Source organism: Pelodiscus sinensis, chromosome 26 (assembly GCF_052426305.1).
Source record: "Pelodiscus sinensis isolate ZL-2025 chromosome 26, ASM5242630v1, whole genome shotgun sequence".
Taxonomy (NCBI): domain Eukaryota; kingdom Metazoa; phylum Chordata; order Testudines; family Trionychidae; genus Pelodiscus; species Pelodiscus sinensis.
Window position 1 is genome coordinate 4372713 of NC_143077.1, and position 23781 is coordinate 4396493.

General features: G+C 41.9%; 1 protein-coding gene and 1 long non-coding RNA gene across 8 annotated transcripts in view; one reads left to right on the plus strand and one right to left on the minus strand.

Moving 5' to 3' along the window:
- LOC112544868 (uncharacterized) overlaps nt 1–23781 on the plus strand; it is a 61587-nt gene that overhangs the window by 31285 nt on the left and 6521 nt on the right. For 4 of the 5 annotated variants that reach the window (XR_016347908.1, XR_016347906.1, XR_016347905.1 and 1 more), the window contains 2 exons: nt 7204–7588; nt 16682–16820. This is a non-coding gene — a long non-coding RNA (uncharacterized LOC112544868). Of the gene's footprint in view, nt 1–7203; nt 7589–16681; nt 16821–19728; nt 19969–23781 lie in introns of those variants that run through there. The other variant, XR_016347907.1, reaches the window with a different exon arrangement.
- Nucleotides 15921–23451, minus strand: ZBTB8B (zinc finger and BTB domain containing 8B). 3 transcript variants are annotated; one of them, XM_075908969.2, is made up of 5 exons: nt 23365–23451; nt 22429–22604; nt 20305–21277; nt 17798–17976; nt 15921–17379 (listed from the first exon to the last, which is right to left on the minus strand). In XM_075908969.2, the coding sequence occupies exons 3-5, from the start codon at nt 21251–21253 to the stop codon at nt 17068–17070; spliced, it is 1440 nt and encodes a 479-aa protein (XP_075765084.2). In that variant the 5' UTR covers nt 21254–21277; nt 22429–22604; nt 23365–23451; the 3' UTR covers nt 15921–17067. The 3 variants fall into 3 exon arrangements, with proteins under 3 accessions (XP_075765084.2, XP_075765085.2, XP_075765083.2); XM_075908970.2 differs by lacking the exon at nt 22429–22604 and having other exon boundaries at nt 23365–23432; XM_075908968.2 differs by lacking the exon at nt 23365–23451 and having other exon boundaries at nt 22429–23138.

Here is a 23781-nt window from a genome sequence, read left to right on the forward strand (position 1 = left end):
GCACCTTGGTGCACAGTGGGGCCTTCGATGCCCCACATCCTTGTGTCTCACGCCAAGCCCGGGCCTGACTCTCACCCACTTTCCCTTCAAGGCCGGGCTAAGCCCTCAAGTTGTTCTCAACCCCTTCAGATTGTATCATGTAGGCCCTGGTGTCCCATTTCTTTCTCCCCCTGACTGAATAAGAACGGCCACTCTGGGTCAGACCAAAGGTCCATGTAGCACCCTGTCCTGTCTGTGGAGGGTGGCCAGTGTCATGCAGCGGACAGAACAGGATTGTCAAAACTCTCAGAGGGGTGGCTGTGTTAGTCTGTAACTAAAAAAACAATGGCCTTGTAGCCCCTTAGCGACTAACCAGAAATACAGATCGAATCATGAGCTTTCGTGGGTACAAAGTTCATGATACTATCTATATTTTTTGGGTAGTCTCACGCCATAGGAACATTCGTTGTTGTTTTTTAGGTAAGCATCAAGTGAGCCCTCTCCTCTCACCCATTTCCAGCCTGACAGAGGTAAGGGGAACCATTCCTACCCAGCCTGGCTAACCTTGTGCTCTTCAATGGAAGACTTCAATGGGGGACTTGCTCTTCAGTGGCATTTTGAGCTCCAGTCCTTTCTCACCCCTTGCATGCTCCACTTTACATCCTTCCTGGATGCTTGAAGAGTATTCCTGTAGCACCTTCGAGACTAACAAAAATATATGTATAGTATCCTGAGCTTTCATGGGCAAAACCCACTTCCTCATATAGCTCACGATACTATATATATTTTGTTAGTATTGAAGGGTATGTCTACGCAGCAGGGCAAAAGTCGAATTAAACCATGCAGCTTCAGTTATGTCAACTGCATAGCTGAAGTTGAAATAATGTAATTTGGCTTTTGGCTCTGTCTCCACAGCAGGATGTCGAAGGAAGAACACTCTTCCTCTGATTTCCCTTACTCCTCCTGAAATGAGGGTTACAGGAGGCAGAGTAAGAAGTCCTCCAGCTCGCCTTATTTTGAAATAACGGCTTGTGGTGTAGACGCATATTTTGTTATTTTGAAATCACATCAGTTATTCCGAAATAACGCTGCTGCGTAGACGTCCCCTTCTACTGCTACTCCTTGTTTTTAAAGTTACAGATTATACAGCTACCCCTCTGAGACATCAAAAGAGTATAGGATGCTTCCTTCCTTCCTTTTCACACTTAACTGAGCACACCCTGGGTTGACAGGATGCCCCAGTTCCTTACCTGCCATGATACAATACAATAAAACAATTATGATTTTATACATGAAATAAATGCATTAGCTGCCTGCAAAAAGGGCCAGATTTTATGTTGTTTGGTTTGTCAGAGAACAGATACACAGACTGTACATATATACTGCACATAGGGGTGTAATCCTTGTTTACAAAATTATACACCAAATTCTACAGAGCACATTCTGTTTGTATCTAACAAAACACAACCTGAAGTTGCCAACTCCGCCCTTAAGAGTACTGGTTTGTGAGTCCCTGTATTTATGTGTAAATGGAGAGCTGTTGACAAAAGGAGACATAATTCTTCATTTGTGGTAAATAAACTAACACCAAGTACTTAGATGAGTATCATCATCACAAATTTCTCTCTGTGCTTTTGCACTGCTTCAAAATGAATTAGCGGCTAACTGTGTAACATAGGGCAAATCCTGCAGTCCTTAGTCAAAACAGCTCACATTTACTCAAATTGCAGGAGTGGGGGGATTGTAACAGAGTGAAGACTGAAGAATACGAATCTTCCCTGAAAGGTCAGAAATAATCTATAATGAATCTGCAAGTGCCAAAAAGAAAGATAGACACAAAACAGTCGGACTGGAAGCTACTGTCTTCCACAACTTCAGTTTCCTGATTCTGTAGTGTGCCGTTCTAAATTTATAATTCAAATGAATGAATGGCAGATTAGAGTGGGACATGGTTAAATTTAGGTCTAAAAGAGAATGGCATTTGTCATATGAGTAGAAACTACATTGGAGAAATATTTCATCTAGGAACTTTGTTTCACAGAGGGCAATGGCATGGATATGTGATTGGTATGTAATAGAATGTAATATTTTCTCCTTTGAAGTTAAATGTTTTTATTACTTGCAGCTTTATGCATTCTTAAATACAACATGTATTAACAGTGTATCTATTTTATTAGGCAATAATCTGAGGAATAATTGCTATAACATTTTCATTCAGAATTAATAAATATTGTTTTTATTTTCTAACCACAGACCTGATCCTACAAAGACTTGCTTCCTATGAGTTCAGCAGGTCTACAAAGGTTCTTGAAGTTAAGCATATGCTTAGGTTTTTCAGAACCACAGCCTACATTTGTCCTAGTAGCCAGACATTCCTGTGAAACAGTGACAATAGAGAACAAAATCGATGTTCTGGAAGATAATATCCCATCGTTTTACTTTGGATAAAATTACAGGAATGTTACTTTACATGTGTGAGAAGACAGATTAAAAAGATTGAGACTTTTTAGCTTAGAAAAGAAGAGACTAATGGGGGATATGATAGAGGTCTATAAAATCATGGCGGATGTAGAGAAAGCGAATAAGGAAAAGTTATTTACTTGTTCCCATAACACAAGAACTAGCTGTCACCAAATGAAATAAATAGATAGCAGGTTTAAAACAAATGAAGTCGATGTCAGGTTGGCTGTCAGTTTCTAGCGGAGTATCCCAAGGATCTGTTCTAGGACCAGTTTTGTTCAACATTTTTATTAATGACCTGGATGAGGGGATGGATTGCACCCTCAGCAAGTTTGCACTTGACACTAAGCTAGCAGGAGAGATAGATACGCTGGAGGGCAGGGATAGGGTCCAGAGTGACCTAGACAGATTAGAGGATTGGGCCAAAAGAAATCTCATGAGGTTCAACAAGGACAAGTGTAGAGTCCTGCACTTGGGATGAAAGAATCCCCAGCATTGTTACAGGCTGGGGACCGAATAGCTAAGTAGCAGTTCTGCAGAAAAGGACCTGGGGATTACAGTGGATGAGAAGCTGGATATGAGTCAGCAGTGCGCCCTTGTAGCCAAGAAGGCTAATGCCATATTGGGTGCATTAGGAGCAGCATTGTCAGCAGATCTAGAGAAGTGATTATTCCCCTTTATTCAGCTCTGGTGAGGCCACACCTGGAGTATTGTGTCCAGTTCTGCCCCCCTCCCCCCCATAGAAAGGATGTGGACGCATTGGAGAGGGTCCAGCGGAGGGCAACCAAAATGGTTAGGGGGCTGGAGCATATGACCTATGAGGTTAGGCTGAGGGATTTGGGTTTGTTTAGTCTGCAGAAGAGTGAGGGGGGATTTGAGAGCAGCCTTCAGTTTCCTGAAGGGAGGTTCCAAAGAGGATGGAAAGAGGCTGTTCACAGTAGTGACAGATGACAGAACAAGGAGCAATGGTCTCAAGTTACAATGGGAGAGGTCTAGGTTGGAGATTAGGAAAAACTATTTCATTAGGAGGGTGGTGAAGTACTGGAATGAGTTATCTAGGGAGGTGATGGAATCTCCATCCCTAGAGGTTTTTAAGTCTCGGCTTGACAAAGCACTGACTGGGTTGATTTAGTTAGGATTAGTCCTGCTTTGGACAGGGGGCTGGACTTGATGACCTCCTGAGGTCTCTTCCAGCTCTATGATTCTATGAAGTATTTATTCACGCAACATAGTCAACCTGTGGAACTTCTTGCCAGAGGATGTTGTGAAGACCAGGACTTTAACAGGGTTAAAAAAAACCTAGATAAATTCATGAAGGATAGGTCCATCAATGGCTATTATCAAGGATGGGCAGGGAAGGTGTCTCTAGCCTCTGTTTGTCAGAGGCTGGGAATGGTAACGGGGTGGGATCACTTGATGATTACCTGGACTGGTGCACTTCTTGCAAAGAAGATATTTGTTCTTTGTACATAATTTTTTTCAATGGGCACCATGCAGGTTTTAGTTTCTATAGCTTCTTTATTTAGTCCTAGGTCTCATGTTTCTCACTTTTTGAGTCTGCAGGAGTTGGCGTTGGATGATTGGTAGGAAGGTCTCTTCTAGGGGTGGAACTATTGCATCAAAACCAGTAGCTCAGAAACCAGACAAATAGTCTTATCTTGTAAACTGGCTCTAGAAAAAGGAGATTGAAATCTCCTTCTCTTCATTAAGATGCTAATAATTAGCATACATTTTACAAAGTGTGTCTTTCTTGGTTTCACTTAGATATAAAACTAGAATGAATACCAGAAAATGCTAAAAGATCTCAGACATGTATAAAATATATTTGTCTTGAAAATCCAAGAACTCAAATACAGTATTTTTTTTCTTTAAATGTTATGTGTTTGCTAAAGAAAAGTTCTGCAGCTAATATACAAAACAAATTGCTGTAATAAGGAAGACACACATGAACACACATTCATTTATTTGAAAGATAAAATTTGATGGATGAGTTGTAACAGATTTTTTCCAAACTAAGAAAATATAAGTGCCATATGCTTATACTGCAATTCTTTCAAAATACAGAACATAAGAAAAGTTTAATGGTGCCCTTGGCTACAGAGCAGTTTGAGTGACACAATTCTCTTTCTGCTTCACAATGGAAGAATTTTTTAATTCTCATTCCATAGTTCTGGATGAAAAATGTATCCAATGAAAAAATATGAACAGGAATAATAACCCTTAGAATGTGTGCAAAAACTATTGCTTTTTAAAATGGTATAATGTTTCTTAGAGAGAAAGTATTGGTGAGAATAATGTTTTTTTCCCTTCATTTAAAAGGCTTTAAGGAACATTTTAATATAAAAAGTTATTCATCCCTATAGTAGTTCAAAGGTGAGTTGTTCATCTTTCTGTCTTAGGATTCTTTCCAATGTCACAGATCTTGGTGAATACAAAGCATGCAAATAAAACCATATTACAGTCGTAATCGTAATGACAGAACTTTGCTTGTCAACCAAAGTCTAGGGAGGTGGAGAGTGCTAGGCAAGACACACGAAATTAATATAATTATGAGATTTACTAATTCTCAATCAATACACAACCAATATTAGACTTTACTTCCTTTTTCTCAGCCTCATCTTCACTATCCTCAACTTCTTGGATGACTAAGCCAGCAGAGTCGCCCTCTACAACTTCTGTGGAGGAAGGGTGGCATGACATTGTTACCTTTATTTCTCTGCTGCTGGCGGTGGCACTGCCTTCAGAGCTAGGCTCCTGGCCAGTAGCTAGCCACTCTCACTCCTGCGCTGCCACTGGTGGCTGTGTTGCCTTCAGAGCTGCAGAGTCAGATGATGACTGCTGCTTTCTGGCCACCAAGCATTGAAGATAGGCTTCTCATGCTCCCCCCAGAAGACACTGTTTCCCTCCCCCAGGGTGAGCATGCCCCTCCCCCAAAGTGTGAGAGATTCTGATCTAGAATGTGTCAGTCTTGAGTAGGGTTGCCAGATACTTTCAGAAAAAATCCTGAACATGGCAGGGAAAAAAATTGGTTGAGGAAAAAAAAAATAGGAGATTTAAAAAAAAAAAAAAAGATTGCTGTGCCTTTAAATTCCTGCAAACCCCTCTCCCCCCCGCCAGACACAGCAGGGGAAAAATGTCCCCACCGGCCTTCCATCTGAGAAAAACAGAAAATACCAGCCGGTACATCTCTGGATATTTTTTTTTTTAACGGATTGAAGACGCAATTACCGGACTGTCCAGGCAAAAACCGGACACCTGGCAACCCCTAGTCCTGAGAACAGCCTGATGCCTATGTGCAACAGAGGAATACCACTGAGCCCTTTCGCATTGCAAAGGGTTTGGTCAACTTCTAGGAGGCAGTGCCTGGCAAAAGAGGTCACAGACATGGGGACTGATGTGCCAAAGAAGAGCTTACTGAGTATAGTGTTTGTTTAATTTTGGATGTAGAACCTGGAGTTGTAGGTCCACACGCTTAATTTCTTAGCAAAGGTAAATTCAAGCTACATAATGAGAAAAAATCCTGAAAACATCTAAAGACAAAGGAATGATTTATGCAAGGAGTCATCAAGACATCATTATGAGACAGGATGAGGTTTAATAAAGAGAAATGCAAAGTGCTCCACTTAGGAAGGAACAATCAGTTCCATACATACAAGATGGGAAGCGACTGTCTAGGAAGGAGCATGGCGGAAAGGGATCTAGGGGTCATAGTGGACCACAAGTTGAATATGAGTCAACAGTGTGATGCTGTTGCAAAAAAAGCAAATATGATTCTAGGTTGTATCAACAGGTGTGTTGTAAGCAAAACTCGTGAAGTCATTCTGCCGCTCTATTCTGCACTAGTTAGGCCTCAGCTGGAGTACTGTGTCCAGTTCTGGGCGCCACATTTCAAGAAAGATGTGGAGAAATTGGAAAGGGTACAGAGAAGAGCGACAAGAATGATTAAAGGTCTAGAGAACATGACCTATGAAGCCAGGCTTCATGAACTGGGCTTGTTTAGTTTGGAAAAAAGAAGATTAAGGGGGGACATGATAGCGGTTTTCAAATATCTAAAAGGGTGTCACAAGGAGGAAGGCGAAAATTTGTTCCTCTTGGTTTCTGAGGACAGGACAAGGAGTAATGGGCTTAAAGTGCAGCAGGGGAGGTTTAGATTGGACATTAGGAAAAAATTCCTAACTGTCAGGGTGGTCAAATATTGGAATAAATTGCCAAGGGAGGTGGTGGAATCTCCCTCTCTGGAGATATTTAAGAACAGGTTAGATAGACATCTGTCAGGGATGGTGTAGACGGAGCTTGATCCTGCCTTGAGGGCGGGGGGCTGGACTCGATGACCTCTCGAGGTCCCTTCCAGTCCTATTATTCTATGATTCTATGATTATATATTTTAAAATGTATTAATTAGTTGACGAATAAAGAGTATGTAAGTAGGGCATAGATTGTTGCAACTTCAGAAGTACTCTTTTTTTAAAAATCAGCAAAAGCTATAAAAATCTAGGACTTGACAAGTTTTAGCAGAGGAAAGTTGGATATGGTATTACAAACTGTAACTGATGGTACAGTCATTTGAGCTCATGATAAAGATGGTCTCTCCTGTAATTATGTGCTCTGTTAGATGTAGAACAGAATTTTATGCCTTTAAAGTAGCAGCTCCAACCTATATAGGTTCTTATATCACTCATATCACTGCGGTGCTTCTGGTAGTACATTAAGTGATGTGACTAGCATCTATCATACATGGTTCTTTTGTTCTTTCCTCTCTCACAGGGTGGCTAGATACAGAAATGTTTGGCAAGATGATGAGGGCTTTGTCTTGAAGTGGATCTAGAGACAGCAAATGTGATGCTATCACTGCTTTATCTGGCTTGCACAGAAACCTTGGATTTGTCCAAATGTCAGCACGCATTTATAGCACACTTGCTTGACTTCCAATCAGAGGCGGCGAGCTGGCCTGGAAAGCACCTTCCAAAGTCTGATTACTGACTTTTTAAAACCCCCTTCGCGCCTTTCTTGGTAAGAAACGCTGATGAGAGGGCAGCTCGGGAGATTCCGTGTCAACGGGCGCCAAGAACACACTTCCCAGCAGAATCAAGTGGCTGGCGAGCGAGGTCCTTGGCCCAGCAAGACGCTGGACTAAATCGGAGCGACCCAGGTACAATAAGGGCAGGGGATGTGGTGTTCTCTGGGCCGCCCGGACTGATGGTAGGACAAGGAGCCTGGCGCAGGGTGACAGGCAGTGGCAGAGGCTGCTGCTCCCTGCAGCGCCCCTACTGCAGCACCCAGTGCCTCCACTTACCCGCCGGGCTCCAGGCAGAGCAGGAGGTGGATGCGGGACCCCCCAGGCCCAGCGCAAGGCTCTCCGATGCAGCTGGTGGGTCCCACTGCCCCAGCCCAAACTGGAGAGAAACAAAAGGGATTTGCTGACGTGGGCATCAGACAGATGCCAGAGGGCTGGGGACGCAATTAAAGGGGCAATGCACCGATTGCAGGAGCAACCCAGTACGCATCTAGTGGTAGAGGCCGCATTTCCCTCTGCTCCCCCCTCAGCCCTCTCCAGCAGGGAGCATCCGGCTTCAAGGCCATTTTATACTCCCTAGGCCCTCATTCTTGAAGCCTTCCCCCACAGATGGGCATGGCTAGAGCGCCCAGCCTTGGCACACATGGGCATAGGAGGCAAGGGAAAAGTTTTGGAGGGGTAGCCATGTTTGTTTGTAAGGGTACATCTACACGGCAGCACTATTTTGGATACTTCCGGTATCCTGAAATAGTTATTCCGCATCTTGACAGCACGCCCATTGTTTCAAAAGATCTTTTGAAAACGGGCATGCTATTCTGATATCCCTAGAACCTCGTTCCACGAGGATTAAGGGACATTTTGGAATGATGATTTATTTCAAAATTTGGCGCTGTGTAGACACCACCAAGTTACAAAATAAGTTATTTCAAAATACACTCCAAATAAGCAACTCAATTTGCGTGACGTATTATGAGCTAAGGGTGCAGTATAGACGCACCCTAACTGGAAGAAACAGCAAAGTCCTGCACCATCTTAGAGACTAATAAAAAATGTAGATGGTATCCTGAGCTTATGTGGGCACAACCAACTTCTTCAGAAGAATGGCGGAAAGGGGTCCAGGTTGCAAATAGAGAAAGAGGGGGGATGGGGAGTGAAAGAGAAGGGGAGAAAATGGTGTGTAACCCCGCATGTTTCTGGCTATTAGCCAGGGGATAAAATGGTGTCCTTGGCCTCTGTTTTTCAGAGGCTGGAGAGAGATGGCAGGAGACAAATCGCTCAATCATTGTCTTCAGTCCACCCTCTCTGGGGCACCTGGTGCTGGCCACTGTCGGTAGACAGGATACTGGGCTAGAAGGACCTTTGGTCTGACCCAGTACGGCCGTTCTTATTAAGTGGTTTATAACATCCTAAGCCGCATGGCAATTAAGTGTTTCCTGTTCAATGGGCAACCCACAAGAGTGCTGCTTTGAGACACCAACCACAGGATCCTTTGCTTGATAGGGGCTCCCTTCAAAGTGAAATAGCATTTCCTGTTCACAAGTTGTAGAGACGGGCTAGCTCTTAGCCACTCTAAGATGGTGGCATGGGAGGGAATAAGTCAACTTAATTTCCTCTTCAGCTGTTAGAATGCTTGGGATCCAAACAGATTTTAATTGTTTCACTTCCCTTGAAATGGGCATTGCAAACAATTATATGGACAGAAACATTTCTGGCTTCACTAGATCTTCCATTATAATTCCTGCTGGAACTTCAGACCCCCAAATTACAGCCCTGTTTCAGAAAATCCACCCAGGGTCTCCAGCAAGCCATCTACTTAAATCATATGCCCATGTGTGGCAAGAGGAACAAAAATCACACTATGTTCTGAGTGTTAGCATAACATTTATTTTTTTTGTTTTGTTCTTTAGCTATAAAAGAACTGTGCTACATACGACAATATAAACATGTAGTACATATACAATTTAACATACAATAGACATTCAGTAATGCACCACTGTAGAAAAAAAGTTACAAAAAGCACTTAAATATTTGTTCCCCATCTCTTAAAAAGGGTAAATTGCGGCTGTGGTGGTGGTCTACCATAAATTCCTAACTTTGGTTTCAATTATTTTTAAATCATCCACCTTGACACACACACACACACAAAAATTTCAAATACACTTGGAAACTTGGCAGCTAATGACAAAACGTCATAGCCACTTTCCTATTAGCGACTTGTGGTAAACACAGTTATAAATCTCCGAAGTCCTGCCTGCCTAGCATTGCTATACCTATTGCATACTGAATTGTATAGATACTGTGCTGGTATCTTCAGTCAGTCACTGTGAAGATCCTTGCTTTAGATCTACACTGGGAGACTAGTGTCCCACATGGAATTATAGAACTCAGTGCTTATGGAACCAGAAGAGGTCAGTTCTTCCACTTCAAAGAGAAAACGTTGCATTAGTATTTTAAAAATTGCTATTGCATGGTAAAACAGAAATACTGGGGCACTTTTTAAAACAAGAGTCAAATGTCTCTTGTGTTCTTAATTTAGCATTTCATTGGACAGAAAATAGCATTTCTAGTGAAAAATACACCAAGAATCAGACACAGAGAAAGTGGGGAAAACTGAAGAATTTCAAACACAAAGCAGATGCAGGAGATAAACAAAGAATGTTTTAGTTATAGCAATTAATACTACAGGAAGGTTAACTTGTGGTTTAGTTAACTAATTGATCATTTCAAGATGCTGCATTACCCAGAAAATGTTTACAGCTGCATTGGTCTTTGAAAGTGGAAAAGGTACACAAAAATCCTTTCCTGGATCAATAAGTAATATATAGTGCATAGGATCCAATGGACAGGGCTCAGCGGGTCAAAAGTGTTAAGCAGAGTGGGTCATGTTCACCCTCACAGAGGAATTTACGATTGGCACTTGAATCAGCTTTCAGGCAAAAAAACCCAACGAACCAACCAAAAAAACCAAGTAGTACCATCACAGGGGTTGGCTCAAAAGCTGGTGTATTAATTATTTCTTGGTTTAGTGAACATTCTAGGTCTTGGTTTAATACCTGGTCATCGGACCTTGTGAACGCCAAAAGCTAGGGTATTCTAAATGTGTTGATCCAAGATGTCACATTATTCACCTTAACCAGCAAAAAAAGTTTAGCTACTTTATATGTGTAGGGGTTTTTTTTGGAGTGATTTTTGGTTCCCCCCCACCCTGTTACCTATTTATGTTCAAACAAGGAAGTTGATTTAAATACCATGAGTCAATTACACTAATTTTTTTTAAGGTTTGCATGATAAACTTCTGTTTTCAGCAGTATTGAATAGCTAACAGTTCAAAACATACTAAATCTTACTACTCAAGGGCTTGGAGAATTTTTCAAACTGATTTGAACCCTAATCCTTTCATGCATGCTTAGCTTTAGGCATGTTAGTACCAGTCAATTGGGCCGTGCATGTGCATAAACACACCTAAGTTACGATGTACAAAATGAAGAGGGACACCCGATTTAAATTTTGCTTCAGATTTTAGCTTGCAAAGCCACCCTTTTACATGGTATGACCAACCAATATTTCTTCACATTAAGAATTCCAATGATAAAAATTAGTTTTGAACATTTGCAAGTGTTCAAATGGAAGACTGAGGTGCTAAAGGAGCACTCAAGGAAAATACAGCTATTGTGGAGAAGCTAAATGAATTGTCAGTCTTCGCTGCAGCTGATGGGAGGGAGTTTCCCCATAACTCAAGCCATTCTTTCAAGCTTTGTCTACACTGCAAGTTTTTGCTGCAGAAAATATGCTAATGAGGAACTCATTAGCATGAGTCACAACATTAGCATATTTTCTGCCAATTCTTTTTGCACAAGGGGTTTTGGCACAAAAAAAGAAGCAGTGTAGCCAGGGCTGGCCTTACCATGAGGCAAACTGAGGCAGCCGCCTCAGGTGCCAGATTGTGTGTGTGTGGGGGGGGGGCACCACTAGGACCCAGGGTGTAGAAAATTGTGTCTGCTGGTGCATGTGTGGGAGTCATTTGAACTCCCTGCCTCAGGTGCCAAAATGTTCTGGGCTGGCCTTAAGTATAGCCGCTTCCATTTTGCACAAAAACTCCCGGAGGGGCATAAAGATCTTGCACAAAAGGTTTTTTTGCGCAAAATGGAAGCGGCTACACTGCATCTTTTTTTGCGCAAAAAAAAAGATGCTAATGATGTCACAACTCATGCTAATGAGTCCCTCATTAGCATATTTTCTGCCGCAAAAACTTGCAGTGTAGACAAAGCCTTAGGTGACAAATCTGAGTAACTGTCTCAGATTGAAGGGTCATTAGAGGTGGAACAAACTGGTAAATTAAATAGTAATAAATCATGGACACCAGATGGCAGTCACCCAAGAGTTCTGATGGAACTCAAACATAAAATTGCAGAACTACTAACTGTGGTATGTAACCTATCCTTTAAAATCAGCTTCTGTTCCAGATGACTGGAGGATAGCTAATGAGACACCAATATTTTAAAAAGTCTCCAGAGGTGATCCTAGCAATTACAGGCCACTAAGCCTAAAGTACCAGGCAAAGTGGTTAAAACAATAGTAAAATGACAGAATTATCAGACACAAACACAATTTGTTGGGGGAAGCATGAAAATGGCTGTTCTAACAGGAAGTCATGTCTCACCAATCTATTAGAATTATTTCGGGGAGGGGTGTCAGACATGGACAAGGGTGAATCAATCGATAGTGTATTTAGACTTTCAGAAAGACTTTGACAAGGTCCTTCACCAAAGGCTCTTAAGCAAAGTAAGGAGAACAGGGAAGGTTCTTTCATGGCTCGGTAACTAGTTAAAAGGTAGGAAACAGAGGGTAAGCATAAATGGACAATTTTCAGAATGGAGAGAGGTAAACAGAAGTGTCCCCCAGAAATCTGTCCTGTGACAGTGCTGTTCAACGTATTTATGAATGATCTGGAAAAAGGGGTAAAAAGTGAGGTGGCAAAGTTTGCAGACAATACAAAATTACTCAAGAAACTAAGTCCAAAGCAGACTGTGAACAAAGGGATCTCACAAAACTGGATGACTGGGCAACAAAATGGCAGATGAAATCCAATGTTGATACATGAACAGTAATGCACTTTGGAAAACATAATCCCAATTATACATACAAAACATGGAGGACTAAATTAGCTGTTACCTAAAGATCTTGGGAGTCATTATGGATAATTCCCTGAAAATGTCCACTCAGTGTGTAGTGGATTAAAAATATCAAACATTAGGAAAAGCGGCGAGGAGTCCTGTGGCACCGCTTTTGCAGATTCAGACTAACACGGCTACCCCTCTGATACTTGACACCAAACATGAGGGGTCATTAGGAAAGGGATAGATATGACAAAAGATACAATAATGCCTCTATCAGTGGTTCCCAACCTTTTTGAGCATATGGATCCCTTTTCAATCTATTAAAATTTCATGGACCCCCCTCTGGGTTTCTTAAATTTGCACTTAAAGGGGTTACAAAGTAACACAGGTAACAGTAAACACTTTTAAACAATCTTACTTGATCTGGATTTTAAAAACCTATTATTGTTACAAGGAACATCCAAGAGGTTATCAAGAAAGAGATCATGAGGATTTTTGTTCAGTTGATTATGTGCATTTGACAATACAGTTACACTGTTTCCTTAGAAAGTTGTGCAGGATCCTCCAACCTCTCTCCCTTCCCAACAACCAGGGAAAGAAAAGTAATTAAAAAAAATTGAAAATGAGACTATGATTGTAAAAAGCATAAAAGGTATTCTGAAGAATCAGGAGTAGTACCTGACAAGCCTTTGTTTTAAATTGACTAGATTTTAAAGTTGACATTAAAAGGGTGCTCTTTCCTTGCCATTAATTTGATTTTTGTTGGCATAGTGCCCCTTGCCAGGAGTGGATGGATTGAATGTTTGGGAATTAAAAATGTGAGTGCCTTAACTTGGAGTTTCCTTAATCTAATCAACTACTTTATGTTTAATTCTGCACAAAGTCAGTAGATTCCAGACTCCACCAAGTATCCACTGATGTAGTTAAATCAGATGTTCAAATAAGGCTCAGCTCATAAGATTATCTGTTAATTAAGGTAAACTAAACTAAAGGACTTCAGCTATAAAATTACTGTTCAAATTTCAAACAAATTAAGTGACTCAGTTTTGGAAGATAACATTTACAAGTTCAATGCACCATTATCATTGCAGCATGTATTTCTTTAGTGAAAAACAGTGCAATTATGTGCAAACAAATAAATTAAGAGGTATATTCCTAAACAATGTAAATTATGTAGCATTCAAAATTTAAGATATGTAGTTTGTGGAATTTTAAAAACTTTGAGAGAAAAGATCATATTAGAAACAAGCCTACTAAGAACATTTTTTTGGATTTTCATTCAGCACCATATGAATATTCGTTTAGAACAGTAGTGTCACTTTCTCGAAGCTTATAAAGGCTGGATTTACATGGAAGATTTAAAGGAAACATCATGGAATTGGGTGGGAAGCCTAGCAAACAAGATCTACATAAACATCTGTCAACAGGAAACTGAATCAAGCATAACTTTTTCTACTCAACACAGAGGCTGAATTAAGGACCCATTGACAGACACAGTGGCACGCCATGACAGATCAACATAAATTGCAATTTTGCTGGTCACTTTCAAACTGTAATGCAACTCTCTCCCACCCCAACCCTTACCCCCACATTACACAAAACTTAACACAGTTCCATTCTCTAAGTACAAGACATACAAGAAACATTTCTAAAACCAAATGAAGCAGGCTGAATTAAAACAGCTGAAGGTCACTGCTGTATTTCCCACAGCTCTTAAATCCACTGCGTATATACCCTCACAAGAGCACTGATTTTCCTCTTGTGAAGGTCTTCACAATTTCAGAGTTCACTAGCACATGCCTCAACATCGTTTTACAGTGTTTCTCTGATAAGCTAAATCACCAGAAAGGTGCATTGTAACACACTACCCAGCACCAGATCCAACGAATAATCCAAGTCTAGTGACCTCTAGTATTTACACCGAAGTGGCACCTCTCGGGTAGCACAACCATAGAGATTAAGGTGCCATGCTGATGAAGATTCAGAATCACTATTTACATTCTTACCCCAACTTCATTATGGAACTCAGTCCTCAGCTGTCACAAGCATGAGGACTGCTTTTCAAATGTTCTTACACAGAGTCCTTGGCTCATCTGATTAGCAGATGTCAGAATACCATCGTGAACTTGGGGTGGCTGGACAGAAACAGAGCAGTAATCAAAAAGACCAGCCCTGCGGGATTATAGGTAGGATTTTCAGAAGCGCTTATGTGATTTAGAAGACTACCCTATAAAAGCCAGATTTTCAAAAGTGTTTAGAACCTAAAATTGAAACTGGATCAGGTGCCTAAAAGCAAACTGCTATGGGCTGCTGAGTTCTTTTGAAAATCTGGCCCAAATATTAATTGCCTATGTTGATGAAACTGACATTATTGGTCAGACATCAACTCCAATTTACAAACGATATGAAATAAGGACTATTGGAAAGGTTTTGCAATAAGCTAAAACCCAAATGCAATAGCTTATTTTTAAAGTAGTGCATTGTGCTCCTCAATTTAAATTACAGAAAATAAATCCAGCAAGAAATACAGTATCTTCTAGAAAGAAAGCACTTAAATAAAACTTCAAGTTTAGGGGAGACATTTCAAACAACTCTAACTTTTGGGTTTCCCCACCACCACTCTGCTAGTCATTACAGGTAAACAGAGACTTGCCTCATTTTTCTTTCCAATTTGATCTTGCAATGAAGTCATCATGCTGCATGTGTGATGTCAGAATCACTTCTGTACAAGCAGATTGTGATATCACACTAGGATTATTGCCTTACTGAAGGATGAAGCAAATAGAGAAGCTGACCCATGGGGCAGAATGTTCTTATCCAATCTATGAACTAATAGCACTAGGTGGACAGAGAATGACTAGTTAAATCAGCTGCTCTTTATATAAAAATGTTCCATTTTATGTTTGCTCAGTGTAAAGTCTTCTTTAAAAATATAAAATTGAAAACTGTCTTTAAGTGAGACGATCTTCTTGTGTCAGTGATATCTGTCTGCAATCCTCTGTTCTAGCACTGGATCCAGAAAGTGAAGTCAAATACAATAAGCTTTTCATTAAACATTTACAAACAAATTAGAAAGTGCTATCTACCTAGAGTATGCACCTCCACTTCACAGAATCCTTTCACATTGGGTCTTCTTTAGTCTGAAGTTTAACAGTATCTTACCCAAGAGCTCTTTACAGTTTCCCAGCTAATAGTGTACAGGAATTTGATACTGGGCAGATAAATAATCTCAGTTCCTTCAGAAACCAATTTGTATCTATCCAACAAGGAAAATGCAGGGTCCAAGCTAGAATTTTAAACAAGAGGCAGTACCTGGATGAATTCATAAGACAATGAAAGGGTACAAACCATCACAGGAATCACCAAGGACTATATTTGACTACATAAGATAAAAAAAAAAAAATCACATTAGGAAAAGAGAAGGTTTGCATCCAGTGAGTCTCTAATTTTACAAGGCTTCTCACTTGACTTCAAAAATAGTTTGCTAAGGTGGTTTTATATACGTAGCCCAGATTTCTCTTTGGAATTGTACTTCAGCTAGATCAGCAGTAAATCTGGCTGTTTAGTCTACTATCAATGGAATTCCCACAGAAATCACTTTTCTAGACTGCTAGGCTATAACTTCTACTTTAAATGGTTAAAGAGGTGGGCAATGCACTTAGTCTTGCTTCAAAAACTGGTGCACTCTGGACACACTATTTTACTAGATCACATAACAAGTGTTCTGTGTAGATCTCAGGCCTGGACTACTGTCTAATGGGCAATAAAGATAGACAATCATAGCCCAAGCTCGGTTGTTCTCCAGGAATGGAAATGCAATGAAAACTGCCCCCAAAATAAAGCTTGCTCTTTAAGTACACATATGAATAAGCATGTGTTTGAAGATTCTCTACTGAATATACTTCCCTCTAACATATTTGTTATTCAGGTAGTTTACTCGGGCTTTCAGGTCAAATCCTATTCTAAATTTTTACGATTAAACAAACAGTTAGGATTTACAGTTTCAGATAAGACTTTCCTAGCATTAACAGGGATGAGACTGCAAAATAGTTTAGAGAAGTCCAAGATTAAGGATGAAAACTACATTTATTTTCTCCACATCTCTTTCTAGAAAGATGATGGTGCCCCCTTCAGACCAGGTTTGATGGACCATGGCAGCCTTGCGGGAGGAAACTCAGTACCAAATCGTTACGGGGATTCTTCACCTGCAAAGAGTGTTATCCTTCCCACATAGCCAGGGTACAGAAGCACAACAGGAGACAGTCTCTGCTCACCCAGGACAAGAAATTCCCTCAGAATTCTAGTGCACAGCACTAAACAGTTACAAAAAAAAAAGTGAACATTCCAAAATCCAGTTCTTCTCACCTGTTCTATCAAAATGGGAGTTTAGTAATAAAAATACACAGTTCCACAAAACTGGTTAAATATGAAGTTTTCTGCTGTAGAATGACCAATCACAGGGGAGACACTTTAAATCCACCCACCCTCCTTTTGTTGCTACATAAGTGCCTCTCGGTCTGATAAGCTTCTGTGGATCTCCTGCTTATCATCGGTATCATCGTCATCGGCTGGATCATTTTCTTCACCAGATTCCACGTATATAGGCCAATCATTGTCTGTATCACCCTTTTCTTGACCTTCTGATGACGGTTCCATCAGACTGAGGTTAATGGGCATTGAATCCTCGTGAGTAGTTGTTACACAAGTGCAGCTGTCGCACAAGCCAAAGCGTCTTAATCCCTGTGATAGGCTACTTGTGAACGTTCTTCTGCAACCCTTGCAGATAATTGGCTTGTTTGATCGGTGCACCTGATCAAAGAGAAATAAAACATCATTGTAAACTGGTTGGCCTATCTTATTGCTTTAGCCCTTTTGGGGGATGCTGCTTCCATATATTCCAATGTGAAACACACAACACCATTTACCAAACAGGCAGGGCAAATGATCACATCACCTTTCTAAGAACAAAGGTTTTGTTTTGGACTAAGATAGTTGTATTGCATTAAACGTCAATTTCTTAGTCTTAATCTTTGCCCAGTTGGCCTTACATATTGGGAGCAGAATCATTCTATCCTCTACTGTCCTTTACAACAGCCTTAAATAAAAAATGTGATACGTATACATTCTTCACATAGACCAGTATAACAACTGAAAAACACTGACCACAGAAGCTTACTATTTATTTTCAACCCTGCTTCCAACAGATGTCTGCTTTCATCAAACTTACACTCAGAGCATGACTCCGAAGGTGCTCCTGCCGGGTGAAGCGTTTGCCACATGTCTCACAAGGGTAGGGTCTCTCGCCTGTATGAGAGCGAATGTGCCGTTTTAATATTCCCTTCTGCTTAGCCGTGTAGGGACAGAATGGGCATTTGTGGAGCTTGATTGGCACAACTAACACATCACCTTTTAAAAAGAAAACAATATATTTTAGACAAATAAAAAGTTAGTTGGGTTGCTTATGATGATCTTTGCCTGTAAGGTAGAGCGAGAATACTCATGTATTTTTTCCACTTTGTAGTTGACTCATTTGGATATTATTTTTAATTTTTATGGCCTCTGTTTTAAAAGCTGATGGTGCCTAGCACTTGAAAATCAGGCAATTTTAGAAACATGTAATAAATCGCCAAACTGGTTTTTGCTTTGGTGTTTGCAAGATAACACTCAACAAGCAAACCACTGAAAGTATCTTGTTATCTTCTACATTTATTTTTGAAAAAGGTGTCATTAACAGCACTAGAAACTAAAGTCTTCAATTTAGCTACAGAAAAGGTACTTCACAGGGCAGTAGCAGTGCAAGTTTTCCAATATGCCACAGTAATGTGACTCAACTTAGACATAGGACCATTTTTAAGAGGTAATGTATGCCTCTGTCCTCCTTCAAGTCTTAGAAGTCTTTCTACTGGGACTAACAAAAGACAAAATACTCCAATACTGAGAATATACATATCCATTTAAATATTGATCAAATTCATGAGAGAAGATGCGAACACTGAGAATTGTATTTGAAGATTACATTAAGTTTTAGCATGACTGAGCTTCTTGATAGTAGCCAAAACATGACGGACAAGAGATATCCTTTGTAATAACTAGGATTAGGTGTTAAGAGATGTTAAGAGACTAAAAAGTGTGCATTGCTTTACATGTGAATTCAGGAAAGCACTTTAAACACCCTTGATGTTAAACCATCAGGCGTTCCACTGAAGTCAATAGGACTTTAATCATGCACTTAAGTTATACATACACATAGTCCTTTGCTATAGTGAAGCCTCAAAGTTAACTAAAATCTTCAATAAATATAAAAACCAGGAATATCCTAATAATCCACGTGATATACATACACATATCTAGACCGGACTCCGTAACTTTAGCTATCAGGACCTGAGTTCAGCATTCTGAGTCTCGAAGAACTGAATACATCACAAGCACTAAAACCAGCATGAAGAATAGTTTCATATTCTACTTTAGGTGCCAGTGACGTCAATTCTTGCAAAAAAGCGAAGAACTGTGAATGCAAGTTTAAAATACATATTTCTAGTGTTAAAGTTTAGCACATTGTTAATTATTGATGATTTTTATCAGATTTTATGTGCATTTTTAAGTATAATGCTAGATTAATCTGAAAGTTTTATTTAAAAAAACATCTATGGAACATCATGTTATTCTCTTAGATGTCTGCTTTGCCACAGCATTTTGGAAGCAGTAGCTGTTAGTGTAACAGAATACTGCTAATAAACATTATTTCAGTTATGCCAACTGAATGATTAATAGTTCATGATTTTATCAGATAAATACTGATTCACTAACAGTGAAAGTTTCTCATGGACCTGATGAATTCCAAGCAACTTGCGTGTTTGAACTAGTGATGGAATAAACTTAACTTTACTTTCTATAGCATACATACAGGATGTTTGTGAATAATTCCTGTTGCCTGCATTTTTTTTTAAACTTGGTGCTTTATGAATGACTATGAGAACTGAGGTGTTCTTCAGGCAAGGAGTAGATCCCACCTTAAAGACAGTTTTTAAAAAGGTAAACAGTGACAGTGCTTGGGAAAAGAAATAGTCCTCCAACTTTATTACAAGCAGATGAAGACCCAAAAATGTTAACTGCCATTTTAGGAAACGTGTATATTTACATGAGCTCTTTCTTCTTCAGGTCCCTGAAGGTGCTGCCACATAGCCTTCCTGCTGGTGCTGAGAAATCCCAGCATGCATTTGTGCTAGTGAAAGCAGCTGCCCTGAAGATCAGCAATGGAGAAGGAAGTCTGCTTCTAGAGGGAAAGTATGCAGCGTTGTTAATATTCTGCCTCTCAGTTTTCATAGCACAACCACCATGGGGCTATCAGTATGTCTTTCTGACAACAACTCTTCTTCCCAATACTGACAGTGATAAGAGGTAAAGCTTTTCTTATATTCATCCTTTATTCCAGTGTGATCCCAAATTATGTTACTATTTGATGGTCACTGACATTAGACTCCAAAAATGTCTAATTTCAAATACAAGTGTGTAGATCAGAAATACTTACCCTGCAAATGCTGCACTGAGCAAAATGAGTGCAGCTTTCTTTTGAAGTCCAGAACAATAGCTTATTTTGCTGTTGCATACAATTCAGCAACATTTTCCTGTGATGTATACTGAACAAGAATGAGAATAACCATTCAATTAACATAGAAAGTTATACACATAAGCAGTTTCCTCAATTGTTCTACATACAGTCGCTACTCCTCTCACCTGTATCCTCACCATACCAGTCGCTGGGAATGTCCATCATAGAACTCATGGCCACCCCTGTATCTTCCGGCCTACCCTCAAAGCCCCGAACAAAGTGATGAACCACATCGTCTTTTCTTTGAGCGGCACTGTTGCGTAGCAGGGCCTCCAGGAACTGCTTCATATGATAGTTATTGCAGGCCAAGTCCATGGCTTGGCCGCTGTGCAGTCCTTCTTCCATCTGCTCAAGGGTTAACGGAGTTGGATATTGCTGTAGTCGTTCACCCACTTCTACTTCCACTTCATCAGAGTCAAATTCTACTTTGGGTTCTATTACACCTTTGGGCAGAGAAGAATTGAGGTCATCTGGAGAGTCACTGCTTACAGGGTCTCTCACCACCAATTCTATAGGGTGGCAGCTGCTGCATTCACCACAGGGAGGATCTCGCTGACAATCTGAAATCCTTTCCTTTTCTTGCAGAGAAGAGACAGAGGCAGAGCAGTGGCTCTTCGTACCATAAGAAGTGCCCTCTCTGGCAGAACTAGAGCTTCCGCTATCAGCCTGATAGAAGGCAGCTTCTCGCTCAATTTTTCTGCAAATATCTAGCGATGACCTGATGTATGTTTTGCAAAAATTGACCACATCAGTCATCTGCAAGTAGCTAGCTGCGGACATGACTTCAATAACATTTTCCCCACAAAGATCCAGCTTCCCTGAATAAAGGAAATCTAGGATGATGGAGAAAGCCTCTGAAGTCACAATGTCCAAAGAAGCAGTGCTGTGTCGCCCACTGTCTTGAATGTAATGAATCAATAAGGCTCTGAAGTAGCCACTATTGGCAAACAGAATGTTCTTGTGAGCTTTGAAGATCCTGCCTTCCACAATAATGCTGCAGTCACAAAAGAAGTCCCTCTTCCGCTGTTCATTGAGCTCTCCCAAGAGCTTGGTGTAATACGACTGCATCTCCATTTCTCCTGTTGCTGCTTCTGATCGCTGTCAGGAAGAAATATGAAAAGAGCATTAGAGCAGAAATTCTCCTCCCCTTGTGGAATCAATCACTGTTTTCCCTCCCTCTAAAAAAACCCACCAAAACCAGAAAGCTAACAACAGGGCCAACAGTCATATTCAGATTCTGGAAAACTGGATTTTCTTTTAAAAACCTGACGTCACTAACATTCCAAACTAGGACAGTCCACATCCAATTTTTATTAGCATTTACCTTAGCACCAAAGAGTCCTACCCATTGACCAGAAACCTATTGTAGCAGGCACTGTACAAAAAACCGAACACAGGCCCATATGCAGGAATTTCTGCTGGGGGGGGGGGGGGGGTGAGCTGTGGGGGAAGGGCTGGTGGCTGCTCTGCTCCCTAGCTGTGCCCCCACTGCCCCACCCCACCTCCAGCCTCTGTCCTGGGGGAAGAAGGGGGGAAAATCAGCCCCAGGAATCCCCCAGCCGTGGGAAGGGAGTTTCGGGGAAATCAGCCCCAGCACAGGGGAGGGAGGCTGGCAGCACACTGCCTCTGCCTTTCCCAGACCAGCTGGAATTGGCCCCATTGTGGACCATGAAGGATGTTGGGGGGGGGGGAAGGGGAGGGGTACAGTCACACCCTTTGCACCCCACGCTGTGTATGGACCTGGAACATAAAAGATAGTCCCTACCATAAAGAACTTACAATCTAAATGCAGTAGCCTCTGTCATTTCTTAGTGGACAACATGGTATCTTAAGTTTAGTATCCCAACTTGGCCAAACTCTCACAGACACATGGCAAAGATGCAGTGACTGCATACAATGCTTCGAAGACCCAGAACAATTCTAAACCATAGATAATCTGAGATGGTATCTGCTTTTGATAACACTTTCAGAAAAAACGATTCCATGGTAAAACTACAACCCGCCCTCAGAAAAGTTTGTAAAGATAACTCTGGTCATCTGAGGAAGTGGGTCTGGCCCACAAAAGCTCATCACTTAATAAACCATCTTGTTAGTCTTTAAAGTGCTACATAGTTCTCTCTTTTGTTTCAGCTACACCAGACTAACACAGCTGCATCTCTGTCACTAATCTACATGTTTTGTTAGTCTATAAAGTGCTACCAGACCATTTGCTTGCTGTTTTTTTTAAAGATATAGTTATCAAAGCTCACCTTTTTACTTATGCACTAGTTGTCTCATTGGATGAGATGGCATGCATTGCCACTAAATCTCTTGTTCTTTATAAAGCAGACACTATTGCTTTTACATTTGCAGTCAAGGCTGAAACTAGCATAGGTAAGTTGCTCAGGAGCACCTCTGGTGGAAAAGCTGATGAAAACTGGAAAAGCTTAAAAATAATCGTTCATGTTACTTATTCAAGGCTTTCCACTTGAGAGTCTTAAAGAACTTTATAAGCATGAAGTCTCCTCATGCTCCTGAGGGTTGGGGAGTGCTAGGAGGGTGACTAGACAGAAAATGTGAAAAATTGTGACAAAGAATGGGGAGGGGGAGGTAGGAGAAAGAGGGAAGGTAAAGTAGGCACCTATAGAAGAAAAAAAAATCAGAACTGCCCCTACAAAATTGGGACCCTAAGCACTATCCTTATTTTACAGGTAGGGAAATTGAAGAATAGGGTTAGAGATTTGAGGCAGAAACTGAGTTCATTTGAGCCAGACACTCACGGGGCAACCGGTCTACGGGTATTGCTGTGCCAGGGCAGGTCTGTGCTCTTTGGGGGGGGGGTCTCCCCCTTGGTCAAGACTGCTGGCGAGGAGCCAGCCCTGCCCCCCCGCCAAACACGGGGCAGCTGATCAGGGGCCCCTCCCTCACAGGGTCCATCGCACCTCACAGGCCCAGCGCTGCCCGGAGCCCACAGGCCGCCCCCCCCCAGGGCAGTCCCCCCCCCCCGCCAGGACTCAGTGTTGAGTGGGGGGGAGTGGGGCTAGGAGACCCCCCCCAACAACTCCCCCCCAGGCAACCCCCCCCCCCCAGCTCTGTGCAAAGGGCAGCAGCTGGGGGGGGGAGGATCCGCTCAGCTTCCCCCCCCCCCATGTGTCCCAGTGCCCCTCCCCCCCATGAAAAGGAGGAACCTCCATTCTCCCTCTCACCTTTACCCGGCCCCTTCCGCAGCGCTACCGAACCTGACGCACACGCCGGGCCGGGCCCGCCTTCTCGCCCCACCCGCCAATCCCGGGGCAGGACAGGCCCAGGGGCGGGGCCTCCCTCCCAGCAAGGTAGGGCGTGCACCCCCCCCCGCCCCGCCCGCTCGTGGCGGAGCATGCGCTCTGCGCCTCGGCCGCCTGCAGGATGGTCCTTCCCTGCTGGGAGTCTCGGTTCGGGCGGCGGCAGGGGAAGGAACTACAAATCCCAGCATGCACAGCGAGGGCTCGTTCTGCGGGGCAGCTGGCTGCCGCGCCCGCGAGGCAGGGGCCGGGCAGGGGCGCTGCATTGGAAGCGGAGCTCGTGTGCTCCCGGCCCCGTGGGGCTCTCAGAGCCGGCTGCGGGGAAGGCGGAATAAGTGAGAT